At 33.4% G+C, this 23,058-nt stretch overlaps 4 protein-coding genes across 8 annotated transcripts; 3 read left to right on the top strand and 1 right to left on the bottom strand.

The window, feature by feature from the left end:
• Window positions 1-670: 670 nt before the first annotated feature.
• Window positions 671-9,564, top strand: LOC140060885 (uncharacterized). The gene is made up of 4 exons (XM_072107247.1): window positions 671-698; window positions 2,011-2,027; window positions 7,403-7,510; window positions 7,666-9,564. The coding sequence occupies exons 1-4, from the start codon at window positions 671-673 to the stop codon at window positions 8,044-8,046; spliced, it is 534 nt and encodes a 177-aa protein (XP_071963348.1). The 3' UTR covers window positions 8,047-9,564.
• A 1,563-nt stretch (window positions 9,565-11,127) lies between these two features.
• Window positions 11,128-14,203, top strand: LOC140060759 (uncharacterized). 2 transcript variants are annotated; one of them, XM_072107100.1, is made up of 4 exons: window positions 11,128-11,323; window positions 11,736-12,204; window positions 12,475-12,582; window positions 12,730-14,203. In XM_072107100.1, the coding sequence occupies exons 1-4, from the start codon at window positions 11,295-11,297 to the stop codon at window positions 12,889-12,891; spliced, it is 768 nt and encodes a 255-aa protein (XP_071963201.1). In that variant the 5' UTR covers window positions 11,128-11,294; the 3' UTR covers window positions 12,892-14,203. The 2 variants fall into 2 exon arrangements, with proteins under 2 accessions (XP_071963201.1, XP_071963202.1); XM_072107101.1 differs by having other exon boundaries at window positions 11,131-11,347.
• A 2,039-nt stretch (window positions 14,204-16,242) lies between these two features.
• LOC140060899 (uncharacterized) lies at window positions 16,243-19,679 on the top strand. Of its 4 annotated transcripts, none has more exons than XM_072107269.1 (4): window positions 16,243-16,296; window positions 17,571-17,910; window positions 18,177-18,284; window positions 18,742-19,679. In XM_072107269.1, exons 2-4 carry the CDS (start codon window positions 17,581-17,583, stop codon window positions 18,976-18,978), a joined length of 675 nt encoding a protein of 224 aa, XP_071963370.1. In that variant the 5' UTR covers window positions 16,243-16,296; window positions 17,571-17,580; the 3' UTR covers window positions 18,979-19,679. The 4 variants fall into 4 exon arrangements, with proteins under 4 accessions (XP_071963370.1, XP_071963367.1, XP_071963369.1 ...); XM_072107266.1 differs by having other exon boundaries at window positions 16,247-16,440; XM_072107268.1 differs by lacking the exon at window positions 16,243-16,296 and adding an exon at window positions 16,990-17,123.
• Window positions 19,680-19,721: 42 nt separating this feature from the next.
• Window positions 19,722-22,003, bottom strand: LOC140060898 (uncharacterized). The gene is made up of 2 exons (XM_072107265.1): window positions 21,558-22,003; window positions 19,722-21,327 (listed from the first exon to the last, which is right to left on the bottom strand). The coding sequence occupies exons 1-2, from the start codon at window positions 21,879-21,881 to the stop codon at window positions 20,950-20,952; spliced, it is 702 nt and encodes a 233-aa protein (XP_071963366.1). The 5' UTR covers window positions 21,882-22,003; the 3' UTR covers window positions 19,722-20,949.
• Window positions 22,004-23,058: the final 1,055 nt, after the last annotated feature.

Genomic DNA, 23,058 nt, shown 5'->3' with positions numbered 1-23,058 from the left:
GAACGTGCAATCGATAATCCAACCTATTCTCATACCATCAATTAAAAGTACTTAATTTGTTTGATTATTATCAGTGACGTAATTTGTGTTCAATCCCCACGCGTCCTTGGACTCTTAGGAGTTGCCGATTCATCCCACCAAATTCATTCATACAATTCTATCCCCTTTGATACGTTTTATTTCATCAACATCTATATTTATTTTATTATATTATTGTTTTTGTATTTATATTATTGTGTGGTTATACTTTCTCGTTTATATTTTTTATTTTAAATTATAAAAGGATCCCATGGAAATAAGCTAATAAGCTTTTGGGGCTATCCTGGAAAATCTTTTATAGATATATTTAATAATAATAATTGTAATGTCAGTAATTTATGTTATCACTTTGTATGTATTTTTATGATGATTTTCCTACTAAATTCAAATCATCTATTATATAGTAAATATTAAACTGAACCCTATGTTTATACTACTTAGCCGATCTGAACCACGGACGATCAGGCCCAGGGTCATTGGGCCCAGAAATAACAAACTGAACCAATTAAAATCGCTTTTAAATCGCCCGTAAAACTTCTATATGTTTATTTCTTAAAAATCGATCATCTTCGGCCCGATCAATCAATCAATCAATCAATCAATCAATCGTTCGATTTATATAGCGTCAGTCATGGCGCTGCAAAGAAACATCAGGAAATGTGAGTTTTGAGTAGTGACTTAAAGGTGCTCAATAATGATGTTTGTTTATTTTCGTATAGTATACGTGTTCCCCTATATTAACTGATCCTCAGATATTGTCGATCGAGGAATAGACCGTTTCATACTTTTAAATAGTCGGTTTAATTGATTAAAAATGTGCTGGTAATATCGAAAAAAAAAAAACAACCTTGGCAATAATACGTCCTGTTGGTGAGTGAACGAACGGTCATCTACATCCGGGTTCGGTCACTAAAAACGTAATGTCATTTATTATAATGTTTATGACCAAGTCCGTGTCCACATTCCTTAACAATTAAAACGATCATCACAGTCACATGTGAATTAATTTTTGTTTGTTGTTTTAGTGTTTGTTTGTTGCTTAGTTTTTGTTTGTGTGTGAAAATAGGCAAAGGTTGTTTTTTTGTCCGTGTTCACATTCCTTAACAATTCAATTCACAGTCATATAAGAATTAGTTTTTGTTTTTGTGTGTAAAAGGTTATATTTTTATTTTCAACCCCCATGTGTGAAAAAAGGGAAAGGTTGTTTTTGTCCGTGTTCACACTATACCTTAACAATTCAATTCAAACGATCATCATAGTCATGTGTGAATGGTTATATTTTTGTTATTTAGCGCCAAATGTGTGAAAAATAAGGAAAGGTTATTTATTTATTATTTATTTATTTTTTGGTGCGCGTGGTGGATAAACTTATAACCATTTCCAAAAAAGACGATAGTAAATAAATTTAGAAAGTATTAGGACTTTCATGTAAATTGATTGATTAAGTTGATTATGTATTGTTTCTAAACAGAAATTCTTTTAAGCCCTGTCAAACTTTTGTGACAAAAAAAATGTGATTTGCCCCTATATGGACATGATGATGTCATAGCACTACTATATTTGGGCATGTCACTCCTATACTTGGGGAGTGACATCACACTATTTTGTCAAACTATTTTAATAGTAGACAGAGCTTTAGAATTATTCATGAACATGGATCGAGGGTACGATACCAGGCAATAGTGCGCATACAATTTTCCGAATCATTAGCCAATTCCCATAAGTTTCTTGTAAACTCCACGGATCACAATAAACAAGAAGTTACGTAGAAACCACATGTTGATGATGATAACTACACTAAAAATACTAAATTCAAAACAACCAATTAAAACAAGTCACGAGACAAATATCAACCCTCATATTCTATTTTTGAAAATGCACCATCCGCTCAATGCTGACAGCCGAATTTGTGATAGGCTATTCAATATAAGTGGAGTCAATATAAACAAATCACATCGTAAACACTTTAAGTGCAAGTGGATTACCAGGTAGGGTTACGAGCATATTTTTTGTTTGTTAATAATGTAGGTATTTATTAAAATTATTATATTTATTTATCTTTATACAGGATTACACAATCAGATAAAAGAAACCGGTTTTGCATCGTGGTCCTGTCTTAAATACAAAAATTATATTACATTACAATTATATTACACATTTTATATTTTTTAATTTAAGTTCGCGCGCGTCGAGATGACGTCATATCAGTCGCGCGCATACCGGTACTCAAATTGGTAGATTGCCATGAGCATTGTGTGCATAGTAAACTACCGTACATGTTAATGAACATTTAAGCGTCAATGACAAATTATAAACATTGTAAACATTGACAAGGTAGATCGTTGAACCGGATTTTGCAAGTTCGCGCGCTTCGATATGACGTCGTACGTATCCACGCGCAAACTCATGTCTACATTGCCGTGCGCATTGTACACAGTAAATTACATATTAATGAACACAGCTCCAAGAACCAATTATAATGTAAACATTGACGACGTAGATCGTTGAACCGGATTTAGTTATTCGTGTTTTTTTTTTAAATTTCTTAATGAAATTGTACTCGTCATCGTTAGTCACACAAAGTGCAATGTCCTCTAGCGAGAAATTCCACAAGACCACGGTATATGGCCAGTTGACCAATGGCAGGCGAAAGTTTAAATAACCCATCGTTAGTGATTGGTCAAATTACTAGCGTTGGGCTTACGTTAAGTGGGGTACAAAGCTTTATTAAAGGTAAAGGTCTGCTTTTACTCATCATTTTCGTATTATCACACGTGCTAATTTAGTAATCGGTATGATCAAAGTAAAATATGGTCATATTTATATATTCAAATATGCAGCAGGCATCTTCCAAGTTACCGACTAGTTGATATGGTAATAAACGCAATTGTTTTGTTTTGTTTTTTTTGTATCTACAGTAAATTTAAAATAAACATTTTTGTCACGTGTGTGGGTTGCCCAGGAAAATGGTCGCTATTTATACGTGTGTTGTGTCTATGTTTATTAATCCTATGGAACGGAATACACCTACATACACTTGATGGTAAACGTAATGAGTCACCTTTTCACATAAGGGTTCCCTCATACCTCGGGCTTGCCTACGCTTAACATTCCATTCGAGCATACGTACCCAGCATGGAGGTCACATCGCATCAAAGAAAGAGAGAACCTATCGGAAATTTAGTTTTATTCATATCCAAATTTTACTTTGGTTCTGAAAACATGATTTTTGAATAGGCCTAATGTTGTTTTCGGAATGTGCAGTGAGTATATGTCCAGGATCGAAAAGATATTTTATTTTTAGGTAGCCTACCGTAAAGTAAAAATCGCAAATCATGCAGTCCAGTAGAGAAGGCGCGGTCGGTAGCAGAGCGTTATTTTGTAAATGACGAAAAAACGGTAGGATTTAATTTTTTACCATTTTCGGTAATTTATTTTAGCTAAGTTTGAGTCATACAATGTTGACAAATATATATTTTATGACAATGAATTCATTAACTGTTCGAAAACGTTTCCTTAAATATGTGATAGTGTATTATTGTTGCTATTACATCATCAAAACAACACAGTTGCCGCGGCGCGAACAAAATATTGATTCGCTCTATTGATTATAGGGATTCCCTAACTGCCTACTCAGAATGACTCATACAGATTGAAATCATTGATGCGTATCTTTTGTTTTGTTCTCCGGGAGGGGCTGCCGAGTGCTCTTTATTTGTGGGCGTTTCGCAAATATAAAACACATTTCATATATTATAGTAAATTTACACATTTCAATAATTCTGTTACTGACGAGAAGGGGACAGAACCAACAGGTAAGTTTAGTATGTTTAGTAGATACTTAATTGCTAAAAACTAGCGTGTATAGTTAGCGCTTGATTTCTATTATACCAAAGATACACAGTAGTGTACAAAGCCTACTCTCATACACACAACATTTATTATAAATGTTGAACATGCGCGGTGGACTATAATTAACGTTAGGACATAGAATTTAGTTACACTTCAATCGTTTCTTTACGTACAGTTGAGTATCTCTATAGTCTAGAAATTGATTTGGTCATGTACATACTGTATTTTTATTCCGAGAGGGGGACGGAAGGAAGTTACCATTGACACGGTATATATATAGCGTGTGAAGAGGTGGTGGGTTTAATGGAGCGTGGTAATCATTTGAAATGTGCATTTCTTTGTCTCGACGTTATACAGTACAGTGCAAATGATTTATAGTTTAGAGTAAGAAGCAAATAAATGTTCTGCTAATCGTTTATTTGGACAAACCGGAACACATGGGGGATGGGGGGTGGGGGGTGGGGGGTGGGGGGTGGGGGGGGGGGGCGGTGCTAATTTGCTGTCTCATAAAGAGTGCCGGCAGGAGGCAATACACATGATTGTTTGTTATTTGGAAGAAAGTAAGAAAAATAGTTAGGCCTACTTATTGTTGTTGGTCACCAATACAGTATTTCTATCTAACCGCATCCAGGGTAGGATACACGGAAGTAAAACGGTGAAATAATACTGTACGACCTCGCTCAGGAATACTGCTATCGCAAACACGGTTTATTTCGTAAAAACTACCGGACTACAATTTTGGTGAATATTACAATATTACGTCGACTAATAAATTAAAACAATGGCTATCTGTGACTCCTAGGTATCAGTATATTTTCAGCCGGGCGGCTATTTTTCATATATAGCTATATGAGCTACAGACCTAGATATACCAGGGAGTTATGTACTCTCTGGATACAATTTAACTGCACTTTTGTTCGTAACATTTTAATGTGTCCGCTTTGTACCTTACCAAACTCAAAGCGGAACTGTAATGAAAAGCGAATTTGTATTCTAATAAAATCAAAGAGAAGAATACGTACCACCCAATGCTGGTCTCATCAACCTAATACGGGTTGCAGCAAGTTATGTACAGTATAAACAAATATAAATCATAGTATGTGTTTATTTCCTTGTCTTATTATGATCACGTGATAGCCTTTCCCGATTTGTGCAATGTATATTTTAATAATGATATCGTTCATTTTTCATATATGGATGTATAATTAAAAATTGTTGTTCAAAATATGGCATTGATGATTGGTGTACTAAAGATCAAAAAGGAAAATTACCATATTTTATTTAATTTTACCGGTAGTAGTCCTACATCTTAACATAAATATGTTGATAAAGGTCTAAAGTTGACAATTTTGTTTGCAATGTTTTTGGTTATTTAAAATCTAAGTCTTCTCTGCTGAGCACATAATCATTATGAAAGATTTTTTTTTAATTGAAAAAAAAACACCCCAACATTCCTCCAATTGTTAGGCCTACCTAAATGGTATTTTATATACCTAATGATGGTATTAATAAATAAATAAAACTTATTTTATAGTTATTTGTTAAACGCCACCATCGCCATGACAATAAAACGGCAAATTATTGTCACATTATTGATAATAAAAATAACCATGACATCTAAATTATTTCCCAATTATTAATATAACATTTTATATCATATGTCAAATAGTTGTAATTAGATAAATTAATTGACCACTCCCTGGTTTAAACAATGCATTATTATGCCTAACAACGTCATATTATTATTATTATTATTATTATTATTATAGTATTTACGATATTCCGCTTTATATTCACCCGAGCGCGTCATTTGATCACGTGGGTTTATCCTCAATAAGAGATCTATACAAATACATTATATTGTGATTTTCATTTTGACGTAGAATGTATTCATTGGTTTACAGCGTGTAAACTTTGTTCAGTGACAGTGACGTCACTTAATATCGACTATTGTTCCGTCGGAAAGTAAACATTATACCTGCTAAGAGCGGTCTCAGCGGGTTTGGTGTCACGCGACCCAGGTCCGGAAATAGAATCGCTGTCAAAGTTTATTTTTGCATGCAGAACATGCATGTCTAATAGACAAATAAGTATTTCCACGTGAATTAGGTTAAAAGTGAGTTCTTTTTAAAGCACATGAATCACATTAAAACGTTTTTTAAAATAGCGTCGAGAATTTCACATATTAACGTAACCTGCGCCCGTGCTTAGATTTGATTTACCTGCCAACACAACACATATAAATATAAGGCCTAGTCATTTTTAAGCAAAAGTAAATATAAACGTATATAGTACCGGTATTCTTGTGAGAAACGCAGAAAGACACACCGCTTTAATAATAAATATTGTGCCACACTTTTCAATCCTAAGCGAAATACCTTCATAATGGAGGTAACCTCCATACCTTCATCGGCATCAATGCTCAATTTATCAATCAAATTGCTCAAGATTCAAGTTCGTTTAACTACTGTACCTATAATATGGTTATCTGTAATCTTAAATTGCATTTGAACGTAATTTTGATTCACAAACAGAAGCACGTTTACGGTATTACCTAACGTGTTCCTGTTTTGTTTTCTCATACGCTGACCTTGTACGTTGTCCCTCCCACGTCAAATCTGCAGGCATGCCATGCTATACTGTACTGTATTGACATTTTATATGGCCTTGAAAGATATGAAACATGGCATATTGTGATATTACTGTAAGAATTGTGATGCTCTTCTAACCATAGAGGTAAAACATTATTTACCCCAATGTTCTAACACAGACTAACACAAATATTGTTTATATAATAAAGTTGCTCCATTTTACGAAAAACACACAAATAATTATATTATTATTAAACACAATCCATGATAAAGTAATTGGCATAAACGGAAAAATAAGCCAATATATTTAATTTTATCACTTTAATTAAGTAAAATTTATTAGGCCTTTCTCAATTGTTATATAAAATATCCTTAATTTCTAGAATTTTCAGGTGTATTATTTTATAAATATTATTGTTGCTAAGCACAACTCCCTGTTGCTACCCTCTTTTAAGAAGTTCATTCATGCCCATATATGTAATATCAACATACGGAGAATAGTGTGACGTAGGTTCAAATATTCAGAGAGATTCTTTCCTTTTGAAATAATACTGTTTTTTAAACAATACACCGAGCTGTTATTGTACACACACTGTATAGCCATTGTTTTTACAGTTTATTTTCCTACCCGCAAGATATATAACATGTTCCGTCGTAAGATAATAGTATTCAAGTTGTTCACTAGCCTTGACCAGATAGTGTGTGCTTTGTAAAGAAAGAAAATTAATATTCAAACAATATAAGCCACTTGATATTGTTGTGTGCATAAAAGAACGACCATATAGGAAGTTCTTTGTTAAAGAAATAATTGCCTTTTCCCAAAGTGTGTACTGTTGTTGTACACTTTGTGTTGTTGTTGTGTTCATAAGGTCTGGTTAAAAGATCAAATTGATTATTTTTCTTGTTTATCTTTTTTTTAGTTATCGAAAGACGAGCGAGACAAAAGAAAGGTTCGCAGAGAGAGAAACAAGGTAGCTGCCGCAAAGTGTAGGCAGAGAAGAGTGGACCACACTAATTACTTAGTACAGGTAAATGATATGACCAATGGTTGATGTATATAAAAACTGTAAATAAATAAATATTATAAATCTAAATCTAAGAAATGGAAAAAAAACATGCTTAACATGTTGATAATATCTATGTTAGTTTAAAATGCTAATTATTATTTATTTAAATTTGACAGGAAACTGAAGAATGGGAAGAAAGTAATGCTACATTGGAACAGGAGATTTCAAAACTACAACAACAAAAAGAGCAGTTAGAATTTATCTTGGAAGCTCATCGCGCCATGTGCAAGATACATAAGCCCATGGAAGATGAACCGAATCCCACGCCAACAACCCGTACCATCACCACGAGTAGTCTGGAAACCCCCACAACAGAGATTGTGACGCCTACAGCGTCCGTATTCAGCTTCAGCGAGACCTGCGCCACCAAGACCATCAGTAACGGTGTCATTAGCCCGTCGTGCGGATCTGAAATGATAAAAATCGAGTCTGGGGGCAGCAGCAGTGAGGTGTCAATGTCAAGTCCAGAGTCAAGCAGAACTCTGCTTCAGTTATAGGTCTGACTGTAGGCCTAGCGTATCAGGACCCTGGCTATACAGCCTAGTATGGCAGACCCAGCTTTACAGCCTAGCTTGTTTAAAACCTTTCAAGTGCAAACAGATGTCGGATAAATTTGTGAACTTTTTTATAATCACAGAACAATTCAACTGATTACGAACACTTAGGTTTTTCTGAACTATTGGTTGCTCAGTATTCTTACTGGTAGATTTTTGTCATCTATGATAGATAGATTGATTTCTGGGGCAAACACTTATTACATTGTACTTTCTTAGCGATAATTATTTTAAAAATATTGCACATGAAATGTAGTGTAATTTAGGCTATAGGGATCTTACGGGTATACTGCTAGAAAGATATCTGCCAAGAAATTTGTGAATATAAATGTGTGTGTTAATAATATTTTATTTAAAAACATTTGAAAGGATGTTTTTGGTTTTGTTTTTTTTGCATGTGCAATATTTGGAGTGTATGCTATGATAAAAATATGATTTAAAGCATGGTTAAAAAGTATTTAATGAAAAGTTGAATTGTTAGGTGTAGTTTAAAATGTATGTTTGTAAAAAGGCTTGATATTTGGTGTTTTATTCGATGTGCTTTCAAATAATAATTTATTCTCTTGTCAACCTTGAATAGTTTTTAAGTAGGAAATGTGATTCACAATTATTCATCTTGACGTTTCTTTTAAATTCATCGGTATTGCCAGAAAAACTCATCTCAAATTGCTGAGATTGAGACTTGTTACTAAAAATAGATATTACATCATTGTCATAAGACTATTAGCCAATCGGAATATGATAGTGGTTGATTGGTCATTTCTTAATATTATACACAATATAAAATGATGAGATCATGATATTTAATATATGTAGTATAAACTCTTTATTTATTTTCGTTTAATCAGTCATATTTATTATAAATTGATGAATAAAATGAATTTTTTACTTGATTTGTTTTTAAATCAGGTTGTAGCCTTATAAAAACCACTGCCTTTTTATAATGTTTAGTGTTCTGAAGTGTATGTTTGTGAGATTACTATGCCATTTGAGGAACCTATTTTACCTTAAATTGGTAGGTAGCCAAAGATTATTTAAACATTTATCCAAAAAACTTTTTTATGTAAGAAACTGTTGATTCTATCATCAAAATCATTGTCTATTCTAATCATATTTATTAATTTATCTCCTACACCTAATCTATTGATTTCAATCTGTTATTCTTATGCAAATTTGTAGTCAAATATTGTAATTCTTTTTATAAATCATTAAGTACTTTTTGGTAGAATATTTTACAAAGATAATTAGTGAAATATTACAATTTTACTAATTTAACTGACTTTGACTTCTGCATTGATAGCATTGACTATATCAAAGAATTTTGTTGTACAGTATACAATTGTAACTACCGGAATTATTTAGCAAGGTTATTGCTTGGTCAAAGGTCAAAGGTTAATACCAGATCTGTACATGCAAAAGGAAAAATAAATGTCTCAGTCCTTTTTGAGGAAAAGTAATAAACGTGTTTAGTCTTTTTTGGTTATTTACTAATGGATGGAAAGTTACAAAATAAATACAGAAAGATACAGTAGAATACCCGTTAAGGCCGTTTCCTTAAGTTTTCACATGCTCGTTTCATATAGAAGTGTCTTTTAATAGAGTTAGCTGTCCCTGAAAAGGGGGTGTGTCCAAAAGAAGGGACTCTATAATTGGTTGTAATCAGAATTTTGAGATATTTAAATCACGCAATAGATGTAATGGTTTGGATCAACTAAATATTTACAGAAGGTACTGTACTATTCCGTTACCTGTAAATAATTGAAAAAAACATTATTGAGTAATTTAATACGGTTTGTTTTTAATTGTCAGGTGGGTGTTACGATGAATTCCACCGCACCGCAGTGGGAATTTTGGGGGTGCATGACTCATTCCTGAGTGGGCCTGAAACTCACATAATTATTAAGGGATTATTAAGTTTAAAACCTATTAATAGAATTAAAATAATTCAATTTTTCCTATACGAATATTTACAATATGAAATCTTGAATTGAAATTGTTTGTATGTGCTGATCTGATGTCGCGATACGCCTACTAAAATGTTGACCTTTCTGTTTGAATGTAGAGGGCGGCAAACACGATAATTCAAGCACGATTCAAGTACATGTATTTATTTTCTAAAGTGGCGCAAAATAAATTGGTGCGTTCTAAAAATAAAATACTTTGAATACAAAACAAATTGATAATTATAACCTTAAAATTAAAACACCTATAAAAATATTCAGCCTGAACAACAATAATTTGTTTACGCAAAAAGTGTCACCATTATCGTTCGTAGTTTAATATTTAGCAAGCCTTTCACAATAGTAGTAATTCACAATTGTTGACATAATTTATTTATCAGATACATCATTCTGTACTCTTCCTACATTAAAACTATCGTTTTTTTTTTAAAGTACGGCAGGATGGATATTAGCCAACACCTAAACAAATTAATTGCTAGTCTCTTACGCGATGTTCTATAGTGACGTCAGTAGGCAACTTTGTGTTTTTGTTTTTGTCCGTCGATTAACAAAAAAAAATAGACCTTCAAAATGAGACTAAACTCCCCCAAATATCTTCCTACATAAAACCTACACTATATTTCCAAAATAAAATAAGCGTACAAACCGGGTTGAGTCATTGCAATGCAGGCGATTTGCTGCTTGATTCATTTAAAATAAGACCTATTAAAGTTGTGTTTTTATTTTCGTCTTTTCTTACCCAATATTTTTCCAAAACAATATAGTAAAAATAGTTTTATTAATATCACACATCAACAGACACGATGAACAATAAAGAAATATTGGCTTTAAGCACTTCTATTGAACAAGAATCAAAGAGCGCAGACTCAGTAGTATTTCCTAATGTTGTGCAATATACGTCACTTCCCAAACAACGAATTAACTACAGTACAAAGCAATCTGATTGGCTAATCACACGTGGCAAATATCTTGTCATCAAACAATACGCATGCGTACAATGAATTGCGGATTACGTATAATCTAAATATAGATTATCAGTATATATTAGGAGCCTCGCGTGCAAAATAACAACATTATCTGATTGGATATCAATATTTACAGTCCATAACGTTCTTTATCCTATTGTTAGGCCTTACTATAGCCTTTCACAATTTGATGACTGAAGGATTTTAACCGTCAAGCTCAGACTTGATTCGAGGGTTATATTTTCATTGCGAAAAATATTATGCGATGACACATATTCATACATCGTCTGATAGGTAAGGAGCAACACGTTTTACAAGGTAAACTATTGTATTACTTTTGTCCAAAATTATGATTTTATTATATATTACATGATTTAGGCCTACATTTTGACCCCTGGAGTTGGCTGCAGTATGGATCCCTCCATGATGGGTTGCAGCAATGATGCTATTAAATATAGATTTAATAATAAAATAATATAGATTACGTAACATTATACAGGCAACCTATCTGTTTATCTATGCACGTAGTCATACTACTAAATTGGCGGGAAATTTTGAATACCTCAATCTTTCTATTATTACTGCAGTATAACATTTTTTTGTGTCAAATATTAAACTAAAAAATAAACATTAACGATTTATTTGTGAATACTGTACACTTATACTATATTAAACTATAACTATATTATATTCATTTACTTTTTAGGATGGGACTTCAAACTAAACGATCGTTGGTTTCATCACCAGTTTCCAATAATAAAAATGACGAAATTCAATTTTCCGTTGTCATGGACCTTGATCCAAACGCCAGTCTTGTCTCATTTGATTCCTCCACAAATGTACTAATACTCCCAGAGGGCGTATCAACAACAAAACAATTAGAGATAATCTCAAGACAGCTTGGGGAATCAAATATAGAAGCACAGATGACCAGTCCAAGTTCGGACATCACGGGTTCAATAGTGGATGGAGAGATTACCCCTTGTTCTTTGACATCCAGCCAAGATACAGATTTTGACCCAAACAATTTAGAATTGGACAAAAATGGTGAAATCTTTAACTTTGATTTGTTACCTTTGATAAAAGAAGAACTAAAATGGAAAATTCAGTCACAACGACTTGCTAAGGGCAAGGAAACACTAACAGTTGAAGAATGGAAAATGAGGGAAGATAAGGTATGTACACACATTATTGATTATTACACTATATTTTGATATCAATAAATATTGATTGATTATTATCAATGACAATTGACTATATATACACTCAGTATTAATTTCCGTCATTAATGATGATGTTATTAATCAAAAATAAATACTACTTTATGAAGTAATGTATTTATCTTTTATCATATAAAGCGATCGAGCAAAACAAATGTTTGCTTTGTCGCTTGGTAAAGTACAGTACATTGAAATAATATAATAATTTATTATTTTCTCGAATAGTTGACGGAAGAAGAGATGGCTAAACGCAATGACCGACGCATGCGCAACAAACTCGCCGCAGCAAAATGTCGACAGAAGAAGAGGGACAGATCAGCACTTTTATCTGAGGTAAGAAAAATAAAAATCCTACGAATTTAGGAGAATTTATTAGAAGGATCCAGGGTATTTAAAAAGTAGGAGAATGCCTTATAAGGCGTAAAATAAGTATAGTTGTTCACAGCAAAATAACAAATACACAATTTTATCTTTCCTCAGAAAATTGATGAGTTAGACGAACAACAAAAACGACTGAAGACAGATTTAACCAGTTTACGTTCTGAGAAAGAACATTTGCTATCCTTGTTGCAAGACCATATCCCGACATGCACCATTCTGAACCAAGATGGCACCCTTGTTTTGTGCAATACTTCTAAATGAACTGCTAACTTTCTCTTCTCGCAGTGTTTTCAACGCGTTGATTGATGTCAAAGAACGAAGCATACCAATAGAGTATTTTGTAACGTATAAGAACTGGACTACTGCTAGCTAGATAAATGTTACAAAACTCTATTAATATAATGACTTTATTACCAGACGTCACTTCCTGTTGATCTACTGCTAAGGAAAATGCAGACAATCGAAGACAAACCTACTTAATTAAGTTGTATAAATATATAATATGCCATACCTATAATTCCTACACCACAATCAATCAATGTTTCTTAAGTTTAGTTCTAAGTAAAGTATATGATAGCCTTTTAAACCTTTCTTCTCCGGCGGAGAATTCAGCTTTGAAATGTTGTAGACATGCTCAGACCGTGAAGGTATACAATTAGATGTCATATAATTGTATAGCTCCATGTTCAGATCATGGGGTATTCCCAAACAAACTAACAGGTATTTAAATGTATTTGTAAGTTCCGCTATTAGCAGTCAGCCATGCTTTTCAATGTACTAAGTTAACATGCTGGATTGCACGTTGAGATGAGTCACTGGCTAATCATGCCTCCATGATATAATACAGCTTGGTTCCCACTTAGGACGTAAGCCAACCGTAATAATGTGACCAATCACAACACGGGGATCATCCAACTGTCGCTTGTGATTGGTCAACGTACTTGCGTTGTGCGTACGTTGTTGCGTTGCGTCCAATGGGATCCAAGCTTTGATGAGCAAATTACGGTGACCAATGCGTGACGTCCATAATGTATATAACCTATTAATGTGCTATGTATGATTTGTAATGTATTCATTGTGTAGTATTCTTTTTGTTCCATAGTCTTTCATAATATCATGTACTTTCTAAAGCTTGGTTCCCGCTTTGACGCAACGCAGCGACGTACGCGCAACGCAAGTGAGAGTCGCGTCCTAGTGTGAACCAAGCTAGCTTTACGACCAAGACGAGTAAATTTGTCCCAAATATATTACACGTATTGTTATGGTGAAATGAAATAACACCACTCCAATTTAGTATTGTAATTTTTGTGAAAATGAAGGACAATTTATTAAAGAAGGGTATAGGAAGTGGGTGGAACTCGGTTACAAAAAAACAAAAAACAAACTACCTCAGTATTACCAAAATGCTTAAGTCACTCAAAGTGTGTAATTTCAATTCAATGATCCTGTCATATGTTATGTATTCATTTTTACAGTATTTCTTTTGTATTTTTTTTTGTATTACGTTCAAAACGATTACTAGTATATGCTTGTACAACAAGACTTTTGTTTTAATAAAAAACATGAAAAACAACATATATGCTGTTTGTATTATAATCTTTGTACATACATTATTATTGCATTACTTTAATTTTATATGGTTTATGGAAATTCCTAACTTATTTCTTCATGGTTCAATAAACATGAAGATACACCCATTATTACTCCTTCACCTTTTGGCGGACTTAGCTTGCCATAGTACCGAATACAATAATTATACTTCAACTTTCTCCGTTCTCTCCTTCTTATCGGGGCTCACTACAGTTGGGTTGGATTGACGATACGGTGAATTATTACTGAATTCATATAGATTGAATACCGTACTTTTGGCGGACTTGGCTTGCCATAGTACCGTATACAACCTTTATCAATACTTTTTATCAATAGGATTTTTTTTAAATTTAATGTTTACCAGTTCACAACAACTTCTGAATTAAAGAATAAATTAAAAATATTTATAGACCTGAAACCCCGCTTTGAATATTTGATCATTTAAATTCAATATATTTATAGGTCAAATTTCGATTACTATCAACATTGCTAAATTCTTCGAAATGAGTTGGTTTACAAAATTCCACTTTGTCCTATAATCACGGATTTTACAATCCGGTTTATAATAAGCGTATCATCTTATTATTGTCGTTTCAGAAGGGGAAAGAAAAAAAAATTAAACTAGGCCTAGAGCATTTAAGGAAACACTTAAAAAAAGCCCCGAAAGGTTCACGTATGCCTTACCCCAATCTCAATAGATGCTATCGAGATGTACGTGATTAGATATTTCGCCAATTAATTTTTGTCATCATCCATCATTATTAATGATAGTAACTATTGTAGTCTATGCTTATATATACGTATTCATTTCGTACACAAAATGGACATTTATATCGAGGAAAATTACTGTAAAATTAGGCATATATTTATAAATTTACCAATTTGTTTAATGCACAAATGAAACAACAGCTCAATGTTTTTCTGGGTAAAATGTAAAACACCAAACCAAAATGAAATCATTTCCACGACACACGGAAATAAATAAATACAAATAATGTAAATATAATATATCATAATAATGCAATCTAGCTCCAACCAGTTCGGCTTGGTACTTACTCGAAATATCGATGCATTTCAGTAATTTTTACTTGTTTGCAATCTCAAAGAAACTTTTTAACAAATACATTTTTGTTTAATTAATCACTGAAATAATATAATATAGTATCGACTGTTAGATAATCGAACGACGTCATGTGATTTGTTCGATGTGTCATGAGGTCACGGGAGGTCACATGAGAATGTGTTTGTTTTCTACCAGTATCAGATCTATTAATAATTAAATGATCATATAATTGCGTATAATGATCGATAGTATCGCCGATTACGCGCCGCGTATAGGTACTTTGAAAACTTTTCAAAAACGTTAATTATAAACTCTGTATAACAACTCCGTATGACTACAAAAAAATCGATTACTTTATTTTATTTTACAATTATATCAAAAATGGTAAAAATCCGGTACTACTGGTCAGTTTCTTGGAAGTGACATGATTAATTAACACGCGCCGCGCCCAATCGCAGAGGAACGTGAGTTACAACATGTGCGGCATTATTCTGAAACCAAATCGGAAGTGCGACATCCGTACCCTGATCAAGAGGATACGACACTTGTCATGGAAACCAATCGGAAACGCGTTATTGCAAGCGCATTGGAAACAACAACCATGCGCGCACCACACACCACCACAAGTTTTAAGCTTGGAGATCGAGAAAGCGCGATGATGGACGCGCGATGATGGATGCGCGTTGTCAAGATATCTTGTTGTTAAGTTTAAAGAGAATAAAACAAATTACAAAATGCCATCTGTTGAAAGATAATTGTATGTATTAAAACAAATTAATTATCATTATTATATTATAATACCAATATTAGTATTTTTAAAAATAATGTCAACGTATTAGGGTTAAACACAACATCAGCAGCCAATCAAAATATACTTTATAATTATTACATCAGATTTCAAAATTAGACGTGATGCCCCACTCGTGATTGGCCAAAGGTATATTTGTCATCATAGCTTAACACCAAAAGCCACTGAACTCATGTACAACATCAAACATCTAGAGAAAACTCAGGTAAATTATTTTTTAATTACATGACAATTACCTACCTGTAATAACGATAACAGGGAAATTATGTGTTTTCGTGGAAAAAAACCTTACTTATTCATGTTCTGGAGTTTCTAGATTTGATTTACGTCAATCAGAGGAAAAATTAAGGTAGGTTTGGATATAGGCTATACTAAGTCATGTATTCAAAGTAAATATAATAACTAAGATTACTAATTATGAGTCAAACGCTTAACTCTAATAACAATACACAGTGATTTTCCATTTGACATTGAGGGCGCTGTTTATTTCTTCTATTCCAATTAAAAGGTATTGCATTTTTGGCAAAAATTAAGACAATTATTAAATTTACTCTTTTAGTTTTAAGAATTTGGAAAACCCGCTTTAGCGCAGAATTGCGCAGTTTAGACGTGTAAAAACTTGCAGTACAATAATTACATTACGTTGCAAAATCGAGTAATGATTATATTTAGGAGATGACGTAATTTTGGAATCTCCCATTTAAAAAAAGGTGTAATTTCTAAAGTATTTTCATAAAACGTATTGTCGATGATTAATAACAGTATTATTAATAATAATAAATTACACAATATAAAAAATAATTGTGTTATTGTATATTTTTGTAGAAGAGAAATAAACTAGTCCATGTTTTGTTTCAATTCTTTTTATTTAAATGGCTTTATGTAATAGAAATTACTAGAATATTCCATTTGATGATGCAACGCTACAATAACCTTTATAAAACGATAACTTCGTCACACAAGTTATTTATTCATAAAATATTGAACACATAAGACACATACTGTTTAATCAAACCAAGTCGCCAAGTCAAGGTATGGCAGATTTATTTATACAATTTACAAAATATTGATTAATAAATTATATCAAAATAATATGCGTAGAGTTTGTTTGTATTCTTTGTTGATATTTCTCTTTTTATATATAGGGCCTACATGTTTATAGTAATGCACCTGAGTTGCAATAATAAAATGAAAATAATATTAAATGTAGTAACTAGTAAATGATGTTTTTTCGTTTGACTGTTAATTATTAACTTTTTTTAAATTAATAACTTAATGCAATTGGTGCTGGGGCCCGGGTATGTATTGATTTATAGGTAGGATAGCACGCCACCTTTTTGATAATAGTGAATCAATATGCAATATTATTAGAATAGACATCACAAGCATACCCCAGGATTTCCCCTTAATTTAATACCATATATTTTGATCTATCTACTGATATCATATCGTTGTAATAACCATTGGGTTTTTCCACAGAATATTTCCAATGGTTGTAAATCTTAAAATGCACAGCATGCCTGGGCAAGCAAATACGACAGTAGTTACGAGGTTCTATGAATCTACACGACCTGGGGAACAGGGCTCAGTAGTTGATGATGCAGAAAAAATGATCGAGGACGAGCCTACTGCAGAAAAACACCAGAAAACGCAACTAAAACAAGAAATTGAAGAGTCGAATAGCAGGAATGTGTTTGATCTATTTGATCTTTCACCGTACGTCAGAGAAGAACTGAAGATAACAATACAGAGGAAACGTGCAGAGAAGGGATTGGAAGAGATTAAAGTGGAGGATGAGCATGACGTCATCAGTTACAATGTAAGTAGGCGTTTCAATCATCATGGAGAGATGGAGAAAGGGGGAGAGATCTTAAATTTTGGAACATGATGAAACCAAACGTTCCCACACTACAACGCAAGTAATTTTACCAATCACATAAATGAAATATTAAAACTGTTATTAAACAATTCGCTTGCGTTGTCCTTACGTTCTTGCGGTGCGTCCTAATAAAAACCAAGGTTAATCATTAACATCTAGATCTATTCATCACCAACCTGACTCATGTATGCGTTCTTTCGTTCTAGCTTTCTGAGGAGGAATTACAAAAGAAGTTGAAACGAAGGGAAAGAAACAAGTTAGCGGCTGCTAAACTCAGAAAGAAAAACAAGTTAGCCGAAGTCTCAATGCACGAGGTAAGTTTCATTTGTTTACTTAGAATACAGTTTGACAAATTAATGCAGGTTTACAACAACAAAATGAAAGAAAACACAACTTAGAAGTGTAATGCAAAAAATGCATATTTTAGAAGTAGCAACCTTTATAAATTTCCGTAATTTCAAGGTGTTGGATCAACCCTAACTAAGGTTTGGTACTTTACTTAAGTAATTTTATTAACTGGCTGTATTTTTTAATGTTGCTATACTTGGATGAAATAAGAGTTTTTGAATGTCGTCATAACTCAGAAACAGCCAACACAAGCTGTTGGTACTATATTCACCTTTTTAAAAATTCCCCAAATTTATTGCACAACAGATCGTTATTCATGAGTTTATTAAGACGGGGATGGCGTCTCATAGGTATAAAAAGAAAAATAATGAATCGAAAAAATTATCACAAAGTAAACTCAGTTAATGATTTTTTTCCCCCCAGGAATTTGTAAAGCAGAGGGAGCTGAACAAAAAGCTGAAATATGACTTGGAGAAAATTGAACGAGAAAAAGCCACAATACTAGAATCTTTAAACGAAAGCCAATCAAAAAAACTTATTGAAAACAAATCTGTAGCATGTTTGAAAGTCGAAGATGCAGATATCCGCAGAGAGTTAAACGAACTATACATGGACGTTGTTGAGAATTCAAATAGGCCTGATGGGTCAACAGTTGGATGATAACTACTGCGAGTTTTACGTGCCGTGCGCAAACATTTTGTTGTGAATCGCAATGGCGAACATCATTAACAGATAAACTTATGTACAGTGGCGTAAAGGCTATGAGGGCTCACTGACTAAACAGAGGGGCCCTGAAGCTAATGGGGGCCCCTGAGCAGTGCCCAGAAGAAAAAAAATGCCTTAAAACAATATATAAAAAGGCTAAAAATGCCCAAGGCCTCCAGTGGAGGGCCAATTAGAGTTCCTAAACCAGGAATCTCAGGCCTCTGCTTATATACTTATTAGTGTAGGTTGCGATTTGTAAAACGGATAGGCCTACACAACAGGACAGTTTCCACAAGGAGTATTTAAATTAAAACCTTTTTATTAATATACCTTTTAATGTTATGGCATTCAAAATTATTTATTATTTAAAAGAGATATAATAATATTGTCTTTAACCACTTCCCGTAGTAAGCTAAAGATCTTTCTATTAATGAATGCATTATATGACTGAACAGTTTATAAATGATTGATAATTTTTGCATTACTTTGTAATATTGGATTCGCTGTATACTAATCACTTATAGGTCAGAGCGATAGATTGATTCAATGTTTGCGGGACTCACTTTGTTCAATATAATTGTCATTGACAAACTTATTTAGACGATTTGTTGTTTGCATATTTTTATACAATTGTATTTAATAAATATTAATATTTACATCTTGCGTTTTTTAAAGTTATTTATCATGAGGTGTGAAATGTTGGGCCTTATTGTTAATCGTAATTTGATTCAAATTCTAAAGCTACCCATATTATATTATATTATATGCGAATTGAGAACCGAGAATTATGATAACTTAACCCTTACGCATATTATGTAACAATCACAAATGCGGTCGCCTGATCTCTAACGGAAAGAAAGCTGCCCTCTAGTGCTCAGAACTCAACATGTTACGTAATCATGTCAGTACTGAGGCGATCAAACCATCATAAGTTTATTTCTGCATTGTACTACTAATTTGAGTTTGGCAAATTACGACACAAAGATGTTACTTATCTTACAATATACAATCTTAATTACTACGTATTTAACAAATTACATTAAATTAAATACTCACAGACTGGATAAATGAATGATTTGAACAGAGTAGGCCTAAATAATAGGCATTACCGGTATACTCATTCTACTTGCCTTGTCCGCAGCAGCAACAGCAGTGTGCTGCTGTGTATTTTCAAGAATGTATATTGTTGCGATACAACTTTGCATACAGGCTTACATCAAGACACTCTAACAACAGGATGCTAAGCTCCGTAGATCAAATGGTTTATTTGTGGCTGCGACACCTCAGTTCCACGCCTGCCGTACATAGTGCAGTACTGTTTGTCGCAGCCAGACATAAGATCAAAGGACTGTTACCAGTTCCTATCTTAGTAAGGCGAGCTCAGTGTCGTGTTGTTAGTTTGCCTTGCTTACATTAATTATGAAGGAATTCGTGTCATTGAGTTCATTTTTTACAAGTTTAACACGCGTCATCCATATTTACAATTCTGGACCCGCCACACAATTTAATTCATTCATAATACAGAACCCATTATTTGGGACACTCCTATTAAAGGGACACTTCTATTAAAGGGACACTTCTATTAAAGGAACACTTCTATTAAAGGGACACTCCTATTAAAGGGACACTCCTATTAAACGAACGCTTTAACACTATCGACCAACATTCAAGGAATACCCCTATTAAGGGGGAACTTTGGTGGTTCCCGAATGTGTCCCCATTAATAGAAGTTGTATCTTAATATAGCTTTATAGGCATATATACTATATATACTATATATACTATAATACTATATATACTATATACACTATATATACTATATCATCATATATTTTTGCATATATTCAATAGTGACATTTAAATGTTTCCTTATTCGCCCATCTTATTTATATATAACTCATTATCATAACACGATTGTGCTGTTTTCTATTCAGTCTTTGACATTTCTAAATTCATCTGGACATTTTGGTATATATTCATCTTAGCCGACTTTCTCCTTACAGATAGCAGTCTGTAGTGGTGTTTTGCCTCCCAACATTGCAATTGTGTTAAACTGCACGTGGCGCAGAAAATGCCAAGAAAAAGGACACTTAATGGCCAAACTAATGAATGGAAGACATCTTGTTTTGAGATATGTTTGACTCCGAGGGCTCGACGTGGCTCCTGTTCGGTGGTATCAATGAAGCAGCTTACATTTGCTCCTGGCTGGTAAGTTTCAAGGAAGTCTTCTAATTCTTCACTTATTTCATACGACTTGGTAGTTGAGTTGTAGTCACTGTACGACCAACATGTCGGATACGAGCACTACAAGATAATTGAATTAAAAACTTCATTTAACAATATTTAACTCCATCATAACCTGAACCAAATCATCTCTGCCTTTTATCAGCCTAATTGACCATCATTGTCATTGATTATTTATTGTGATGGTCAAACAATATGATACGACATCATAAAACCCGCCCCTAAACTCTACCACTTATGTCTAATCGTCATCACCCCCTCCCGATTCTATGTAATTGATTCTGTCTTACCTTATGATCGAAACTCAAGCTTTGGTCACTTGCAAAAAGTATTCCGAACCCTGTCTCGAAGTTATAAAATGACCGTACACTGACCACCACACAAAGGGATGAAATGACGTCACATCGTCTCCCTTCATAATTACACTTACATTCACGAGTGGTGTTAAGTCGTTCAACGGATTCTACGATGCAGTCCGCCGGTTGGAATTCTCTGGTCAGCATGTATGGCGTAACAACCGTAATGCCGAAAATTGTGATAACTGCCGCGGAGGCGACAACACCGATGATGGCTGCGAAGATGCCGAAGACGGGCCAAGAGTCTCGACAAGTCATATTAAGAAACAAAAACAGCTAAGTTCTCCTGTATGCAGTTGAAAGTAGGCCTAGATAATTCGTGCTATATTTTGATACAGTATAATTTGTATTATCAAATTTCTTCAATCATGCATTTCAAAAGAGCATCATTTAGCGTCTAAATGTTAAGGAAATTAACATGAAAAAGACTGTACAGAAGCCGTTTGCACCGGACGCGTTTCCGTCAAGTTTCTTTGATATTTAATAATTTAATTGACTCAACAAGTTCAAAGGTCATCAATACATTTGTTTCGGTTTTTATCCTCATTATTGTTTTACATGTTACTATTATTTATACTATTTTATTGGTTTATAAGAATTTACAATTGTTTATAAGAATTTATAATTGTTTATAGTAAACCCTCTTCAAAATGTTTAAAATAACAGTTTCCGTATTGCATTTTGTTTGTGAGCGCCCTCTATAACTGAGTGCTAACTCAGAACTTTATCAATAGAACTTGGAAAGCATGCTAGTGCGACCTCATCAACAATGTGGCTAGAAAAATGGAAGAGAAGAAACTACACAGGGGTGGGGGAGGGGAGGCTTACATTTTGGTTTAAGAGATTGGGTAGGCCAATTTTGGGAATTTGTGCGTATATGTATTGTCGTGAACGAATGAATGTATTGGCAATCTGGTATCAAAATAGTTAAAAAAAATTGTGTTTTCCATGTTATACTACTCTATTAGGTCTACATCATGTGTAACATCATGTGTAAAATACACTTTAACATTTATATATTTCAACACATGACTTTGCCTTCGGCATACGACTACATTACTTTCTAAACAATAGGATATGTAATGTATACGTCAGTTGACCCAACTAACAAGAAAAATGGTAAGAACATACCCACGGGCGACTGACGCTCATATGTCTTATTCGTCGTCGGTATTATAAAAAGGTCAATGTTGTTTTGCAAAATATTATGCCAACTTAGCGTATACACTTAAGTCTTTGTATTATTTTAGACCTATTACAGAACTATATAGGCTACACGATTGGTGATTTTGTATTCAGATACTGTATATTTAATTTCATTTATTTATTCGACATAAAAAATGTCTGGAACCCCAAAAGCAACAGAGTCACCATAATATGTCTGGGCCTCGGAAGAACTTAACAACAAAGAATATCCTAATAAACATACAATAGG

Source organism: Antedon mediterranea, chromosome 10, assembly GCF_964355755.1.
Source record: "Antedon mediterranea chromosome 10, ecAntMedi1.1, whole genome shotgun sequence".
Taxonomy (NCBI): domain Eukaryota; kingdom Metazoa; phylum Echinodermata; class Crinoidea; order Comatulida; family Antedonidae; genus Antedon; species Antedon mediterranea.
The sequence above is the reverse complement of the archived record's forward strand: the minus strand, read 5'-3'. Positions and strand labels throughout refer to the sequence as shown.